Raw genomic sequence first — 17,679 nt, 5'->3', positions numbered from 1 at the left:
TTGGCATTATGAATTTAATTCAAATTTAGTTATAAGTCATATCTCTACTGTAAGTAAAATGAAGTCTACTTTATCAAGTATTATGTTTCTTTGAATAAAAAGAGCCAGTGATTTTATTTGATGTTATTGTGGGGGAGGAGGGTACATTGCTTAATCAGCAAAGTAAAAAACAAAAAACAACAAAAGACAGTAACTTCTTTTTAGGATGCAAAGCAAACACACATGGAAAACAAGTTGAGCCTTGCATAAAGTCACAGAGTATTAAAATATTACAAGAAAGTTGCTTGTAACCATATCCTCTAAAACTAATCATCTATAAACTATAATCCTGGTATAGAATTTGACTGTGTCGGCTTTTTTATGAATTGTAAGTTTATATTCAATTTAAATTTTGTTTACTTTTGAATAGCTTGAAAAACAAACATTTAGCCCAACCTATAATTTAAGATTTGAGAAGATAAATATAACAAAAGAGGAATGCTGAAAAAAATCTATGCAAAAGATAACAAAACACAATAGAAAATAGTCATTAGCGTTCTACAGAAAGTCCCAGAGAAGTTATTAAAATTAAAGACTATAACAAATGTGCTGAATAAAAGATCAACAGTACTTAATTAAAACTGCATTTAACTGGATTTCACTCACACAGCAACACAAAATTCAGGGCACCAGGACAAATCAACAAGTCACATGGAACACACTGAAAGCAATGGAGAGAAGTAAGTGCTGTGCACACCATGCTCAGAAAGGTGGAAGAACCCTAGGGAGGGATGATACTGTGAAGATGCCACCTTTCCTCATGTCAATCTAGAAAGTCAATGTAATTCCGATTAAAAGTCTCACATGGAACTTGGCACACCAACACTAAAACAGTATGCCAAACTAAAGGGTCAACAAGAAAAAGAACACGGTGGCTATGAGCAGCACCCAAAAACTGTTTAGGGCTACAGTGATTAAGAAATGTCGAATCAGCGCAAGAATAAGCAAAAGGACAGAAACACCCACAACAGACCCACACAGCAAAGCAGAGACAGCACTGCAGAGGAGTGAAATATAGGAGACTCAAGGGTTTATATGGAGAGAAAATATTGGAATTCTATTTACCACACCACATAGCAATCAATTTCAATTTGATTAAAGTCTTAAATACATAAAAATGCAATTTTAAACTTTAGAAGAAAATAAGGAAGAAAAATAGTATTTTCATAAAGAAAAACTACTTTAAAAACCACAAAAGCAGAAGTTGTACAGGAAAAGACTGGTAAGCTGGTCAAGAGTTTTGAAAAACAAAATTAACACAAAATTTAAGAATTATCCTCAGACTGGAAGAAAATGCTTACAACCAATAATACATAGCAAAGAACTCATACCCAGACTTAAAAATAACAAAAAACAAAACAACAGGAAAATTAATGGAACAAAAAGACATCAACAGGCAAATCATTAGCAGCCAACGAACATAGAAAAAGATGCTAAATACAATCAGAAAAGGAAGAAACCTAAGTTAACAAAAATGCTGCTTCACACTCTTCCAACTGGCAAAAGTTAGTATCTGATTGCACCAAGGGCTGATAGGGATGTGGAGAAATGGGAACTCTCACATGCTGCTGTGGCGGTGGGGGAGGATGAAAATGGACCCAAGCCCTGTGAAAAACATTTGGGAAGATCTAGTTAAAGTTTAAAGTATATATAACATACAACCAGTTTGCTTGCACCCAAACTGCCCATCTGCAAAAGCAAAAATACTAAGATCCCCTCAGGACTAATTTCGGCAATGAAGAGCTGGAAGCAATGTAAGTACCCACAACAGAAGGATACACACAGTGAGAGCGGTGCATTTCATCACACTCTAGTAGTTATTGTTACCGTTGTTGTGCAAAGCTCTAAATCACAGTTGGTTGCCCAAAACAAACAAGCGAAAGAAAGAAAGAAAGAAAGAAAGAAAGAAAGAAAGAAAGAAAGAAAGAAAGAAAGAAAGAAAGAAAGGTGTTTCAGATCCATGTCATTCTTTGTGGTGGTGACTGGTGAGACCATTACCTAAGACCTTTGGCTTAAAGCCCATATAGTATATATAATAAATGAATTAAATGCACATTCTTCCAACTAGGATGTCAAATGGTCTTTAGGGAGAAAACTGACCAAATGGTTGCTTATAGTACTTTACTGACATGAATTATTAACATAACATTGTATTTTTGACTATTAAAAAGCAGGCTTTAGTTGAGTGAGTACCCATAGCTGATTGAGCAGTTAAATTAAACTATCCCGCTGCCACAGTTGTTCAGTTGTTACAGTAGTAACAATTTCATTTAAAAGCTGGGTTTAGGATGCAATGAATTAGTTATATCATAGCTTATTAAACTTGTTAGAAGAATTAAAACACATGAATCAAGAATGGCACTTTCAATGCCATGTGCTTAGTTTGTATCTAATACTGTCAATAATACCATTAATTTTGAATATAATATTTACACAAGCATATATCTACATACTTCTCTAACTATAGACTATTTTTAGTTACTACCTACCTACCTACCAACCTACCTATTTTTGCCTCTTTCAGGTGAATGTGAGTGGTAATCTTCTATTTCTCTATGTTTTATCAAAATGTAATGATGGCTAATGAACTGTTAACTTACTACACAATGTACTTAATCAGGCAGATTTCACTTAAAATTTTCAATTCCCTTTCCTGAATACAAATGTACAGTTGTGGAGCAATGCTGCTCCAGGGAGGCACCTTAACTGGCTCAGCTTCACTAGATATGGAAGGAGATGTGGGCCTTGACTGGATGTAAAACTTGATGCTCTGGTTCCATATATAAGTGCTGCCAACAGGATCAGTCTAGGAAAATAAGTCAGGGAACAAAAAAACAAAAAAAAATCCAAGAATTACGTTTTAACAATATGTAACTCTTAAGGCATGGACATGACAACAATTCTTGAGAAGGATAAAAAAAACCAAAATTCACATTTGAATATTAACATTAGGGATGGCATTTTGCAAAAGCTTGAGTTTTACTACAAACAGGCATTTTGTTAAATATGGAGAAGTGCTATAATTTGGCAACTGTATGGGAGTTACAGGTGAGTGGTCTTCTATAGGTAGTGGGTACAGGCAGGCATTCAACAATTCCTAAGCAGTTAACCAAAGCTCCACAAAATTGAAAAATATAAAAGGACAGTTTTTTAGATAGATACTACACACCAAAATTAAATCAAGACCAGGTGAGCAATTTAAATAGACCTATACGCTGCTAAGAAATAGAAACTGTCCTCAAAAACCTCCCAACCAAAAAAAGCCCAGGGCCAGATGGTTTTAGTACAGATTTCTACCAGAACTTCCAAGAAGAGCAATACCTATACTCCTCAAAGTGTTCCACATAATAGAAACAGAAGAGTCATTGCCAAACTCTTTTTATGAAGCTACAGTTACCCTGATCCCAAAACAATACAAAGACTCAACCAAGAAAGAAAATTACAGACCAATCTCACTTATGAACACGGATGCAAAAATACTCAATAAAATACTGGCAAACCGAATCCAAGAACACATAAAAATCATCCACCATGATCAAGTCAGCTTCATCCTAGAGATGTAGAACTGGTTCAACATATGAAAATCTATCAATGTAATCCATCATACAAATAAACTGAAAGAAAAAAAACCATATGATCATTTCATTAGATGCTGAAAAAGCATTTGACAAAATCTAACACCCTTTCATGATAAAGGTCTTGGAGAGATCAGGATACAAAAATATATATAAATATAATAAAAGCAATATATAGCAAGCCAACAGCTAACATCAAATTAAATGGAGAGAAACTCAAATCCATTCCACTAAAATCAGGAACAAGACAAGGCTGTCCACTCTCTCCATATCTCTTCAACATAGTTCTTGAAGTTTTAGCAATAGTAATAAGACAACAAAAGAAGATCAAAGGGATTCAAATTGGAAAGGAAGAAGTCAAACTTTCATTATTTACAGATAATATGATAGTGTACATTAGTGACACCACAAACTCTGCCAGAGAACTCCTACAGCTAATAAATACCTTCAGTGATGTGGCAGGATACAAGATCAACCCAAAAAAATCAGTAGCCCTCCTCTACACAAATGATAAAGAAGCTGAGAGGGAAATCAGAGAAACATCACCTTTCACAATAGCCACAAATAACATAAAAATATCTTGCGGGTAACACTAACCAAAGAAGTGAAAGACCCATTTGACAAGAACTTTAAGTCTTTGAACAAAGAAACTGAAGAAGATATCAAAAACTAGAAAGATCTCTCATGCTCTTGCATATGTAGGATCAACATAGTAAAAATGGCAATCCTACCAAAAGCAATCTATAGAGTCAGTGCAATCTCCCTCAAATCCCAACACAATTTTTCACAGACCTTGAAAGAACAATAATCAACTTCATATGGAAAAACAAAAAACCCAGGATAGCCAAAACAATCCTGTGATACATTGTTCATATAAAATGGTCAATTTGTCTCAATATGGTGAATTGTAATAATCTGGCAACTTTGCAGGGATTACAAACTAGTAGTAACAAACACCAGAAGCAGCCCTCTATGGAGACACAGCAAGGCCTCTTAGGGTGGTGTGTACTGGCCACCATTCAAACAATCTATGAAGTAAGGGTTTGGTGAGCATAACCAACACAGTTATTAATCAACTTCAGTCTTTCATTTTTAGATTTTTAAAACTGAAACAGAGGGACACTACATATGTATGTGTGGCAAAGATGATCCCAATAAATTGGTTTGCTTTGAGAAGTTCCAAGTTAGGCCTGAATCCAATCTCTTCATTGCACAGCCAGTCCTCTGTGTTCTACCAGGGTGCCTCCATGACAGAAGCATTCATAACAATAAGGATCATAGAGGTCAAGTTATATTTTCTAACAGTGAACTTGAACAAGAAGAGGAGAGTAAAAGATTAAAATGAGACTCAAGACAAACTTGCCCAGTTCACAAATTTGGGGAGAGTTAAGGAGAAGGCAATCAGATCAAATTATTAGCTACATAAATCAGGGGTATTTCTCACTTCCTAGTATTCTCCCCTTTCTAGTGTCTATATAATTATACAAATTGCAAGCAGTCCTGAAATATTTTATATTAAGAACTTAAAACTAACTCATTAACATAAGCTTTTATGAAGTGTCCAAGTGGAAGATTAATTATATATAGAAAACTTCTATGTTAAGAATAATCTAAAAAATTTTTGAGCTATCATGAAAGCCTGAAGTCCTAACGCTCAGCTGTAAGACAGGAAATCCTGGGTAGAAGAAACTTTGAGATGAGGAATAAATAGTCCAAATAACTTTTACCTCTAGGTCGGGTGAGTTCAGTCTCTCTAAAACCAAGGGCAGAAAGCTTTCTGTTTTCCACCAATATTGACTCAAATTTTACAGCAGGCCTACTCCATGAGCGATGAGAACGAGAACTAACAGAAGTGAGTACTGTACTATACTGTCCAGCGCCAGAATCAGAACATGCAGTCACACCATTTTATTGGTATGTGGGCAAACAGAGGTTTCCCATTAAGGACATTCTATGTCTCAGGAATCAAACCAGAGTCGGGTGCTGGAACATTTGTTGTGGTTTGTGATCCCATGACAGTGTGACATGGCAGTGAGATACTAGAGAAAGAAAACGATCTATTATCAGTTTAATTTGTAATTGCCTACTCAAATAACTCTTGAACCGTTAATATAAATCTCTTTGTTCTTTTGAAGATTCTTTGCCATGTATTAATTTGTTTTTTCTTATTGATTAGTTTTTCACTAATTAGTGACAATGAAAGAACAAAAATGAAAAAAATAAAAATGATCTTCTTAGCTGTATTTAATAAACCCTGGTTACATTGAGAACTACAGTTACATTTTAGAAAGACAAACCAGTATTAATCATAATAAAACAGAACAACAAAAATACTATATGTGCTTTTTAGAGCTGTATGTTCTTGAACTAAAAATTTCATTAAAAAAAATCAACTTTGTTTTCTTCTTTAGAGAAACAAGTAGCTATACTGGAGTAATATTTTGAAGCGGAAGTACATAGGAATATCAAAAAGTTCAACAATAACATTTAGAATAATGTTTGGATTTTTTAAAAATTGGAAGTTTAAAAATTAGCATTTTCCTTTTCTAAGTGTGGTCTTCATAAACACAAGTAACAAAGCTTAATAAAAATGAAAAATATTCATGGCAAAAATAATTTGGATATCAAACTTAAAAAAAAGTTCCGGGTTTTTTAAAGAATTCTATCAAAAGCAGAGAACTCAGGAAATAGACCTCACTATCATATAATTTCTGGATTGCTGCCACTATTAATATTATCTCAAATGCAGCTTAACAAAACAAGTGAGAAAAAAGTGTCACATATTATCTTCATCAGAGTTTTAACTATCATCAATAGGACTGCATTTTTCAAGATGTTAATAATTTTGCTATAATTAAATCCTAATCCTTACCATGTATTTGTAATTAATGGTTTATTCTTAACATTTAAAAGCACTTAACTCAATTAAAACTACAGGATATTCATTAAATGTGCTAGAATTAAAAATGCCTATGATTAATTTTAAAATTAGCTCACAACAGTTCAGACACCTCCTCCCCCACAAATAACTAACATTTTAAAAATCATTATTACTTTACTTAAACCCTAGACACTATTGAAGATATTACAGCATTAAATCTAAGTAGTTAATTGAGTTTACTGATGTAGCAAAAGCCAAAAGACATGATATCCATAAAAAGAAGAGCCATGCCAATTTAATAGTTATCTTAATGATTACAAGAACAATTAAAAAGGTAAAGAGTAAAAAGCAACACATAACACTAATGGATGGCATATTCTGGTATTGTTCAAGGGAAGATCTTGGAAATAAATCTTAACTGTAAAAAGTTCACTCAATACTTTTAAATTACAATCCACTGATAAAGGATATTTTAATAAAAATACCTTTCCCTATTTTTGTTAACTCATTTTCTCTAAGTAAACATATTTTAATGAATTATTCTGATGAGTAGGAATTAAGAGACGTTTACTATATTCTATTGTTTTTATGTTCTACTAGCTCATATATGTGTGTGTACATACATACTTCTATATATAAGCAAAAAAGCTGAATATTGTATTTTTTGTTCACAATGCATGACAGTGTCATGCAAAAAATATATAATGGTTCCTGAATCTATTAAGATTTTTCTATCAAATTATTCTCACAATAAATTTTTAAAAGTTATATAATAAAATAAAAGTATTTTTCTTTCCCGGAGCCAGGCAGTTGTTTGATTTAAGTGATTTCACACAGCATGTTTTTCCAGTAAACAATAATGAAGACAACCCATCTTGAATGTGCATGACTGGTGCTCAGACATCTTGGTACGGCCAGGGTTGCACAAATAGCAGCACTCTTTCTGCAGCTTGCTTTAAAATAAGAGACTGATATTTGCTATAGATGATAAGTGACAATTATGTAAAAACAGCTTGCATCTAGTGCCAGGAGGTGGTGGCACACACCTTTAATCCTAGCACTTGGGAAGTAGAGGCAGGTGGACCCGTGAGTTCGAGGCCAGCCTGGTCTACAAGAGCTAGTACCAGGGCAGGCTCTGAAGCAACACAGAGAAACCCTGTCTTGAAAAACCAAAACCAAAACCAAACAAAACAAAATAAAAACTCAGCTTTTATCTAATATATTGCTTGCACTGGGAACTATAATTTGAAACTAAAAACATTGACTTTTTATCAAATTTGATTTTAGCATGAAGCATTCCTGAAATAAAAACATCTGTAGTAATAGGAGCGGCGGGCCGCGTCCCACCACTCAGCTCAGCTAGCTTTGCCCAAAATAATTACACGGAAACTGTATTCTTTTAAACACTGCTTGGCCCATTAGTTCCAGCCCCTTAATGGCTAATTCTCACAATCTTGCCTAACCCATATTTAGTAATCTGTGTAGCACCAGTCTTACTGGGAAAGATTCAGCATGTCTGACCTGGTGGCTGGCTGCCTCGGGTGTCTGCCCTGGAAAGGAGTGTGCATCTGCCTCACTTCCTTTTCCTCCCAGCATTCTGTTTTGTTTACTCTGCCTACCTAATTTTCTGTCCTATCAGGGCCAAGGCAGTTTCTTTATTTAACCAATGACCTTCCTCCATCACTATGCCACCAAAATGCTCCCATTTAACTACTAATTTACAATTCCCAACTACGCTCTTTACAAACATAGTACTTTACAAATTAAAAAAAAAAGTTAGATACTAAACCAAGGAAGAACTGAAGGAAGCTGGGAAAGGAGATAATCAGCTGGGCGATGGTGGCGCACACCTTTAATCCCAGCACTCAGGAGGCAGAGGCAGGCAGATCTCTGTGAGTTCCAGGCCAGCCTGGTCTACAAGAGCTAGTTCCAGGACAGGAACCAAAAGCTACAGAGAAACCCTGTCTCGAAAAATAAAAAAATAAATAAATAAAAAGAAAGAAAAGGATATAATCAAGGCTGTCATACTGACGGGTTAAAAAAAATGTAGGCAATTTTCACAGATTCTGGGTAATGGCTTACTTAGATGCTGAAGTAGAAAGATATAGAATTAGGAGTAAGAGTCATAGTGCAATCATTTCCCTCAGTATATTTTTTATTTCCTAAGTCAACAAAATGTTCTAGGTGGCCAAATCTCCTACATAACAAAATCAATAATAAAACAAAATCTTTCTGAATTATAATCTTATAAAAACAAGCCATCATAAATTTATTCAGTTCACAGGCTGATAATTGAAATCTAGTACATATGGGCAGACAAATGCTAGCCTTCCCATTACAAAATAGTTACCATATACTATTATTAGATTGATAAATTCAAATATCTAATCGTTTAACTATAAATTTCAAAAACAATCAAAACATCTGTAGAACCAGGAATGTTTTATAGACCTCTAACTAAGAGAGGCCAGCTGAACTCATAGGTCTAGTGAGTACAATATCGACAGCTGAAGAGCTTATTCATTTTAAACAATCATGTAAAATTATTTATAATGCTGATGTTATTACGTGTCAACCCTTCATCAGTTCAGAAAGAATACATGAATCAATGGCCATCCCACTACCCTGCATGTTCATCACAAACCAAAAAGTACTTCATCTCAAACTTTCCCTGTCTAGGAACTTGGGAATAAGGGTGCTTGTTCAACACTAAGTTGACAAGCATAAGTAAAAAAGCTGTACCTCCTGTGAATGTCCTTTAGTGATATTTAACATAGTACATGGAAGTCCAGTTAAACAGTATTGGATAACTACTTCTCCGTGATGTGTGTGAAGGTGCTGGGATGGAGGCTGGCTCATAAAAGCCTGAGACCTTTCCACATACAGATTCCCACCTGTGTATCAGAATATGTAAGAGAGGAAATGGCCAAAGACTTCCAAGTCAAGAAGCATGGAGCTACTAGCATTGGGAGTAGGAGATGTTTTCAGTGTTAACAATACATAGAAAGAACAGTTTAAATCTTGACATTATTTTATGATACAAAGAATCCACTATTAATATTACTTTCCTAAATCTATACTGTGTAAGATACTTAGGGAAATTCTTCTCACATGCATTAAACAAACACACCTAGCTCACAGTTTCTCCAGAACTGACCTATGTAAGATCTAGTCAATGAAGTCTACAAATTGCCTCAGCACTCTACATATTTGTTGATATCAGATTTTCTCTGAGAGACTCATTTGCCTTGTATCTGAATAATTTAGAAAGCATACTTCTAAAAGGTATCTTACTGTTTTAGTTGTATAAAATTACATGAAGAACATTCCTAAAGCTCTGCGGCCAAAGCTAAAATGGAAGGAAAAAGAGAAACACAGGGAGGAGAGGAGTGGTGGCAAGAGCAGCAGCGCATGCATGCAGTGGTAAAATGACACAGGTCACATGGCACACGGCACATGCTCAAGGGCTCTGCAGTCAAAGGCAAGGAATAAAAGGCAGGCAGAAGGTACTAGGATAGCACACAGTGTGGGAGTCTTACACGTCTGCCTTTGCTAGCTGGAGTACAGGACGGGGAGCGCTTCAACAGAGAGAGAATATCACGTTACACATATTCACAGGGAAGATGCCAGGCCCTCGGTATCAACACATAGCATACAGACATATGAACAAAGCCACTGTTTTGATACATCCAAGTACATATATATCCAGGAAAACTATAGGATAAAAACGGTAAGGAAACAACTGTTCAGATGTGGTCTAAGGCTGATGAGGTTTTCACTGGCACACGTATTGTGATCCACATGGCAACATTCTATCGAGAAGTGGACAATTTCAACAACAACAAATCTATTTAGTTTTGCTACTGTTTGCCATAAAATACTTATTTGAGCCCTAGTACCCACTCCAACAAATCAACCACAAAATAAACAATTAAGCAAATTTGCTTTATACATTTACTACTCTCCTCTTTTTAAAGATGATTTTTAAAATGTTTTGAGCTACCTTAGAAATCATCAGTAATGACAATATATAAAACAAAAACATAGTTCTAAACTTCCACCCTGACCTCATCTTCACCTTGAGATCAGCTATGAGAGAATATAAAAGAGAACGGGTGAAAAGGACAGTAAAATCAAGACACTAGCGAAGGGAGGAACCATGACTTAGATCGATATTCTGGAGCACATCAGTAAGATTTTATATGAGGCTAAAGTTTATGCCTAAACTCTGCCTGCTGAGATAACCCATTTCTCCTGTTTGCCAAAATATAAGAAACAGACAAAACAAACTAAGGAAAAATCATGAACGGGAAAATGATTCTGTGTTGTTCTAAATAATGAAATGATAGTTTTAATAGGCCCAAATGAAAGAATAAAAATAGTAGAAGAACAGAAGGCAGATTTGGAGAGGACCTATGAGAAGTAAGACTGAGAATCCTGAAGGTAACAGCGGTCCTGTGTGTGGAGGGGTGTGGAGAACATGGATGATATGTAGACATAACACCAAATTAAACTCGCAATTATGCTTAACACAAACCGTCTTCTAAACATGCAAGGCTGAGCTGCAATTAGATGTTCTTCAATAATCTCTTCTATAGTGATAACAGAGGATAGAAGGGGATGACCAGAAGGATGAGATTTAGGGTTAGTTAAGCACCAGAACCTACTTAATGCAGGTCCCACACAATAAGCCTGATGCATAATAATACCATATCTAGGATAAAGAGTAATATAGATTCAGTTATTCCTTAAAAACTCTAAATGCTTAACAATGGGGGCTACTGAACTTGGGTTTTAAAGTATCTTGGATATGGAACATGAACACATCAAAGACTTAATGCTACTACTGAAACAATTTTACTATGACTTTAATGATAAAATGAATGAACTGCTAACACTGGGAATCAGAGTCATAGTTATGAACAATAAACAAAAGAAACACAAGGGTTATATTATAAAGTAAAAATTAAGAATAATTTTTTTAAATGGGAGTTTAGTGCTAGCCCTCCCTCTAACAGAAAATAAGATCATTTCCAAGTAGTCATGGGATTCGACAACTCCAAAGAAGATGCTGTGGTTCATGTTCTTAGCCAGAGGAAGGTTAAGGTATAAAGACAGAAGGAAGCACTGAAGTGAGGTCACACTGGTAGACGAGAAATGAAGCTAAAGAGGAGGAAAAGAGGACTGCCTAGCAAGAAAATACCCTAACATCCTTGAAGGCATGATACGATTTCTATAAATATTCTAGCACTTTATGAGAGCAGTACTATAGCATAACTATTTGTCAGATAAGCAAATGTAGGTACTGAGAGGCCAGGTAATTTCTTTCAAGCACCACTCTAGAAAGTGGAAGAGCCAGCTTATGAGCTTTACCAGAACAATGAAAGGACAGATCAGCAACATCATGCCTTGGGAAAGTCGGAACATGAGCATTGACTCAGCAGCTTTTTGTGCTTAGCTCCCTTTCACTGTGCACTAAGAATTCCTCTGCACTACTATAAAATTCAGCTCTATGTTCGAGGAGCTTCTGCTGCACAGCAGTGGCTGAAGGATCAGAAAGGGAAAAGGAAAGTAGGAAGTGGCCTTGACTTGGTGCACTTCCGTTACATCCAGAGGAACAATCCCAGAGTGCTCCTGAGAGCAGGGGCCTGGCAGAGGAGATGTTCTTCACACATCTCTATGGAGAAGAGTTTGCTGAAATACACAGTATTGTATAATCTAAGAGTATAAGGGAAAGAAAAAGACGAAGGCAAGAGTTTGTTAAGGAAAAGTAAAAAAAAAAAAATTATCAGCAAAATGAACTCCACAATTTACTCAAACTTTCTCTTCATTCTTTCTAATGTCAGCAATAAAAACACCACACTGTTTTACATACCAAACAGCAGACTGCAATATGTATTCTCACATTTTTCAAAGACAGTTATCTTTCAATTACATTATAGAATCACCCAGCATAATTTACTGTTCTAGAAACAACAACAAAAAATTCCATTTTGGAGAAACAGGTTTTGGTACATTTTCAAACATACCAAAAAGTCTAGATCTATGTTGTTTAGAAATCTGAAGAAAATTATATCAAGAATTTTTTTCCAGTGAAAAATTGTTATGAAATCATCTTCTGAATATATTATACTTTAACAAAATATTAGGAACAAAACATTTAATGGATTTCCCCTCATTTAAAAATACTTATGTTTATTATTTACACTTAAAGTCTTCTATCTTTTAATTTTTGGGAAGTGTTCATGTTCACTAGGATGTCAAATTTTATGTTAAGGATTACTGAGTTATATAATGTGAAATGGAAAATGTATCTAAAGGCAGTGTAAGTAGAAAATGAATGTACTACACACTTACTAGTAACTTCTAAATTAATAAATCTACAGGATCACGTCATACAGAATATGCTAATGCATCCAATTTATGGAGCATATAGTGCACATGTTAATTTAAAATTACTTTCCACATTAGAAAAGAAAACTGTCCATATTAAAAATTGACTTATATTCTTACTGTGTTGATAAAACTATGAGAATTTAACTTTTTAAATGTCACTTTTTTCATTTCTCCAGAGATTTATTTTAAACCAACACAGAAACAGCAAGATGCTAAAAAGAAAAGGAGAAAGTAAAACAGAAATCATGAAAAATGGAAGTGAACAATTTCTTATAAATAGTTACAATATTTAAGTAAGCATTCTAGTCAAAGAATGGAAACAGAGGATTCGCCAAAGGCCAAAGTAACTTTAAAAGTGTTTCTTACTTTACTACGTTTAATAATAATAAACTGTTATATTTAAGATAAGAAAAAAGCATTTTGCTCACATAATTCCAAGTGATATTTTTAAAACTGCATTACTAGGTAAATTCTTCAAATCAATTCACTGATCTTTTTTACTGAAGGATGCATTGGTTTGAAAATTAAAGACTTACGTCATCCAAAAAATCAATCAGTGAGGATGAGGAAGAAGAAAAGGAATCCTATTTAACGAATTCAGCAATAAAAAAAAATAGAAAATATGGATGAAGCAATTTAATACAAACAAATAATAAATCAAAATTTGTAAAACAATTGAAAGGCAAATGACATTTGTTAAATAAATAAATGAGGAAAGCAGTCACTGTCACTGTTGTCAGGGAACTGAGGGCTACTTTTCAAAAAATGATTCTTCCTTCCCAAAGGAATGAAATTCAGCTACTGTTCCCAAAGTAATAAAATGAAAGCTCCTGGCAAATCCCTGATTATTAAATGAATGGTACACTTCTGAAAACAGCAACTGAAACAGGTTATCAGAATCTCTGCTTCTACTTCTTCCTGCTGGAATTAAGCAATTTTGTCTACTGTGGTCATGGCCGTATTCCCAGCAGAGCACAGAGCACTCGCACATTGATTCTGGACTTCAACTGCTGAGCAAGATGATAATAACCAATACTACATTTTCTGACATAAAACATACTTTGACATTATAGTGACTTTTTTCCCAGCAGAATGTTTAAATAATAAAGAATGACAAAAGCTACATAATCGCTATTTCAGAGTGCAGCTAACAAGAGTGTAAGTTAGCAATTTTATCAAAAAGCAGTATCCTTATTGCATACTTCTTAAGAAACTGAACAGGACCGAGAGCCAGGTGAGCTACCATGTGCTCATGCTCTCACTGCTTCTTATGTGGCTGAGCCTGATTTTAGGGCTAATAACAACCTCGGGTTTCAGACTGTCTTGGATGTTTATATTACACACAAGTGCGGTAAGACTTTCCATAAGAATGCAGACATATTCCTCCCTTCCAGGTTTCTATTCACTTATTATATGACTGTGGCTGCAATAAAAGTTTTACTGCAAGTAAATTTTAGATTCCAGAGCAAATTTTAAGCAGACCCAGAGATATTCAGTCACTTACTTCAAATTGATCCAGAGCATCGGTAGGCGTATTCAAAAATGCCAAGAAAGAATGCTGTGAGTCTTGGTGCTCTATACCTAGAAGACAGCAGCAACTTTCTTTTAAAGTAGAACAATTAAAACTCATTTTCATGGATAACCTTTCTTGTCTCAATCTATTGAAGTATTTAAAAATAAAACTACTACATTAACTTTACATATTTTAAAAAAGCAAAATATATTAGTGTTTCCAAGACTCAACGGTTAAATTAGAGCAGTTTCCATGATAGTTCTCTAAGTCAACAGTTAAAATTCTTTCTCTCTAGTACAGTGACAGTGGTTCTCAACCTGTGAGTCGACCCCTTTGGGAGTTGAAGGATCCTTTCACAGGAGTCACATATCAGATATTTATATCATGATTCAAAAACAGTAGCAAAATTACAAGTTATGAAGTAGCAATGAAATAAATTGGAGGTCACCACAACATGAGGAACTGTATTAAAGGGTAGCAGCTTTAGGAAGATTGAGAACCACTGATCTTGTATACCATAATAAAATAAAATATAATCATTTGGGCAGTTTGAAAAAATAAAAAAACAGAAGTTTTTCTACTTGTGATTTTTCTAAACTTATTTACCACCCAAACAAGATTTCTCTTTTGAAATACATTTCAAAAAATAATCTTTTCAGATTTCATAAATAACACAGTGATTAAAAAGTATATTTAATTAATTTCCCATCTCAGGTATTAGCTTACTGAAGAAGGAGGAATCCAAAATTTAGTTTTTCTCAGATGATTTTGTTTTAAAGGGATTTGGGTTTTTTTAAAGATTTATTTATTTATTATATATACAACATTCCTTCCATGTATGCTTGCATGCCAGAAGAGGGCACCAGATCTCATTATAGATGGCTGTGAGCCATCATGTGGTTGCTGGGAATTGAACTCAGGACCTCTGGAAGAGCAGTCAGTGCTCTTAACCTCTGAGCCATCTCTCCAGCCCCTCAGATGATTTTTTTTTAAAATGTATATATAACTTTTGGCTATGATAGTTTAAATATATAATCTCAAAACAATTCTCAAAACACAGAAATGATGATAAACACTAGGGAAGATAAAATAGAAACAGCCTATAATGCAATTTAAAAGTTTTATATTTTTTTTTGTGTATATGAATGTTTTTCCTTCATGTATGTCTGTGCACTACATGCATGCAGTTCTTAAGGAGGCCAGAAGAGGGCATGAGAACCCTGGGACTGGAGTTATAGAATGTTTTGAGCCATCACGTGGGTGCTGAAGATTAAACCTGAGTCCTCTAGAAAAGTAGCCAGTGCTAGGAACTGCTGAGCCATCTTTCTAGCCCCTACTACACAACTCTGACTTTTCCATCTTGAAGAGTTATCAACCCCCAGACCCATCTAGCACAAGGCAGGCATTCTCTGCAACTGTATTTGTGTGCATACCCACATATGTGCATTTAGAGGTCAGTAGTCAGTTGTCTTGTTTTATTGGTCTCTATTTTGTTTTTGGTTTGTTTATTTGTTTGTTTTGTTGTTTTTGTTTTGTTTTTAGAGACACAGTTTCTGTGTGTGTAACAGCCCTATCTGTCCTGGAACTCACTTTGTAGACCAGGCTGGCCTTGAACTCACTGATATCCGCCTGCCTCTGCTTTCCAAGTTCTGGAATTAAAGGCATGTGCCACCACCACCCGGCTTCCATTTTGTTTTTGAAACATCACTAAGACTAGAGCTCACCATCTGTTTAGAATGGCTGTCAGCAAGCTCCAGGGATTTTTTTCTTTTGTCTCTCTCTGCTGCAATTATAGGTGCAGGCTGCCACCCCTGGATGACGGGAATGTGGGTGCTCAGAAACTGAGCTCAGGTCCTCATGCTTGCGAAGTGAGCATATGACACAGTGAGTCATTTCCCCATCATTGACTTATGTGCTTCTTACTATTATTCTGACATATCATAGTTATCAAATAGGCAGTTCTGAAATTTACTTACCAAACAAATATTTATGATGACTTTACCATGAATAGCTGAGATGATTCAGCAGCTAAAGGCTCTTGCTACCAAGCATGAAGACCTGAGTTGAATCTCTAGGACCCACATGGTGAAAGAGAAAACTAACTCCTAAGAGTCAATCTCTAACCTCTATATATATATGCAATGACATGCACACACAGCCCACACCATAACACAAACAAATGTTTTTAAAAGAGCCTACACTGTAGCAGATTCTGTACTAGATACTGAGGATAAAATAGTAAGAAACAAAGAATAGAAAAGGTCTTGCCGGGGCTGGAGAGATGGCTCAGAGGTTAAGAGCACTGCCTGCACTTCCAAAGGTCCTGAGTTCAATTCCCAGCAACCACATGGTGGCTCACAACCATCTGTAATGGGGTCTGGTGCCCTCTTCTGGCCTGCAGGCATACACACAGACAGAATATTTTATACATAATAAATAAATAAATATTTTTTAAAAAAGAAAAGGTCTTGCCCTTATTTTGTAAACATATTTAGATAGCACATTATATTATGCTGTAACATGAAATTTTATTTTGGAATATTCTGAATAAAAAAGCCCTTAACATGCTTTCATAAAGCAATATGCTATAAGGTTAAAAGTCCTTTTTTAAGTTTAGATATAATCTAAAAATAATGCAGTCAATTGGATGTGTCAGTTTTATTTGGCACAGGTGTCACTCTTGTTGAATTGCTTTTAGCACCACAAGGTCACTCATGTGTTACATACTGTTTTCTTCCTTAATATATCTCTTCTCCACTGTTCATGAATTAAAATCAAGCATGATCATTTTAGCAGGATGTCTTATTCTTTTATTCCTATTCACTTTTGCTCATGAAGAAAGTCAATCAACCAGGACACAAAACTGTAACATCAAGTACTGCAAATCCCTTTATGTGGCTGATCACTCCATTCTCCACAGTGTAAGTGGACACAGAGACCAACCAGCTTTATCCCTCACTGTGTTATGGAGATGAAAAATGAGAGAGTAATCCATAGCCAAATACAAAGTTAATTAATTAATCCAGTAATTGATGAAAGCCTTTGTCAGAAAAATAGATTTTGGATAATCCCATATAAAATAACCCTTTACTAAGTCCACACTTTGGATTTATTTTTACTAAATCATCCACCCTTAATGTTTACATTATGGAAAAATTGCATAACAAGTTCATATCATAGGGATATGATATACTCTGAGCTAATTTCATGTGAAAAGAAAAATGGAAGTTCTCAAGAAAATGCTAATAAAATCTGGGAAATCACACAGGACAAGC

General features: G+C 35.0%; 1 protein-coding gene across 8 annotated transcripts in view; it reads right to left on the bottom strand.

The window, feature by feature from the left end:
• Cdc42bpa (CDC42 binding protein kinase alpha) overlaps positions 1-17,679 on the bottom strand; it is a 204,282-nt gene that overhangs the window by 33,557 nt on the left and 153,046 nt on the right. For 6 of the 8 annotated variants that reach the window (XM_050143075.1, XM_050143077.1, XM_050143069.1 and 3 more), the window contains one exon: positions 14,396-14,472. In XM_050143075.1, coding sequence (XP_049999032.1) covers positions 14,396-14,472 — 77 coding nt within the window. Of the gene's footprint in view, positions 1-2,740; positions 2,846-10,034; positions 10,074-13,427; positions 13,476-14,395; positions 14,473-17,679 lie in introns of all 8 variants that reach the window. The other 2 variants (XM_050143074.1, XM_050143076.1) reach the window with 2 other exon arrangements.

Source organism: Alexandromys fortis, unplaced genomic scaffold (assembly GCF_014885135.2).
Source record: "Alexandromys fortis isolate MF-2015 unplaced genomic scaffold, M_Fortis_MF-2015_v1.1 scaffold_51, whole genome shotgun sequence".
Classification (NCBI taxonomy): domain Eukaryota; kingdom Metazoa; phylum Chordata; class Mammalia; order Rodentia; family Cricetidae; genus Alexandromys; species Alexandromys fortis.
Note: the sequence above shows the minus strand (reverse complement) of the source record. Positions and strands in the feature narration are given on the sequence as shown.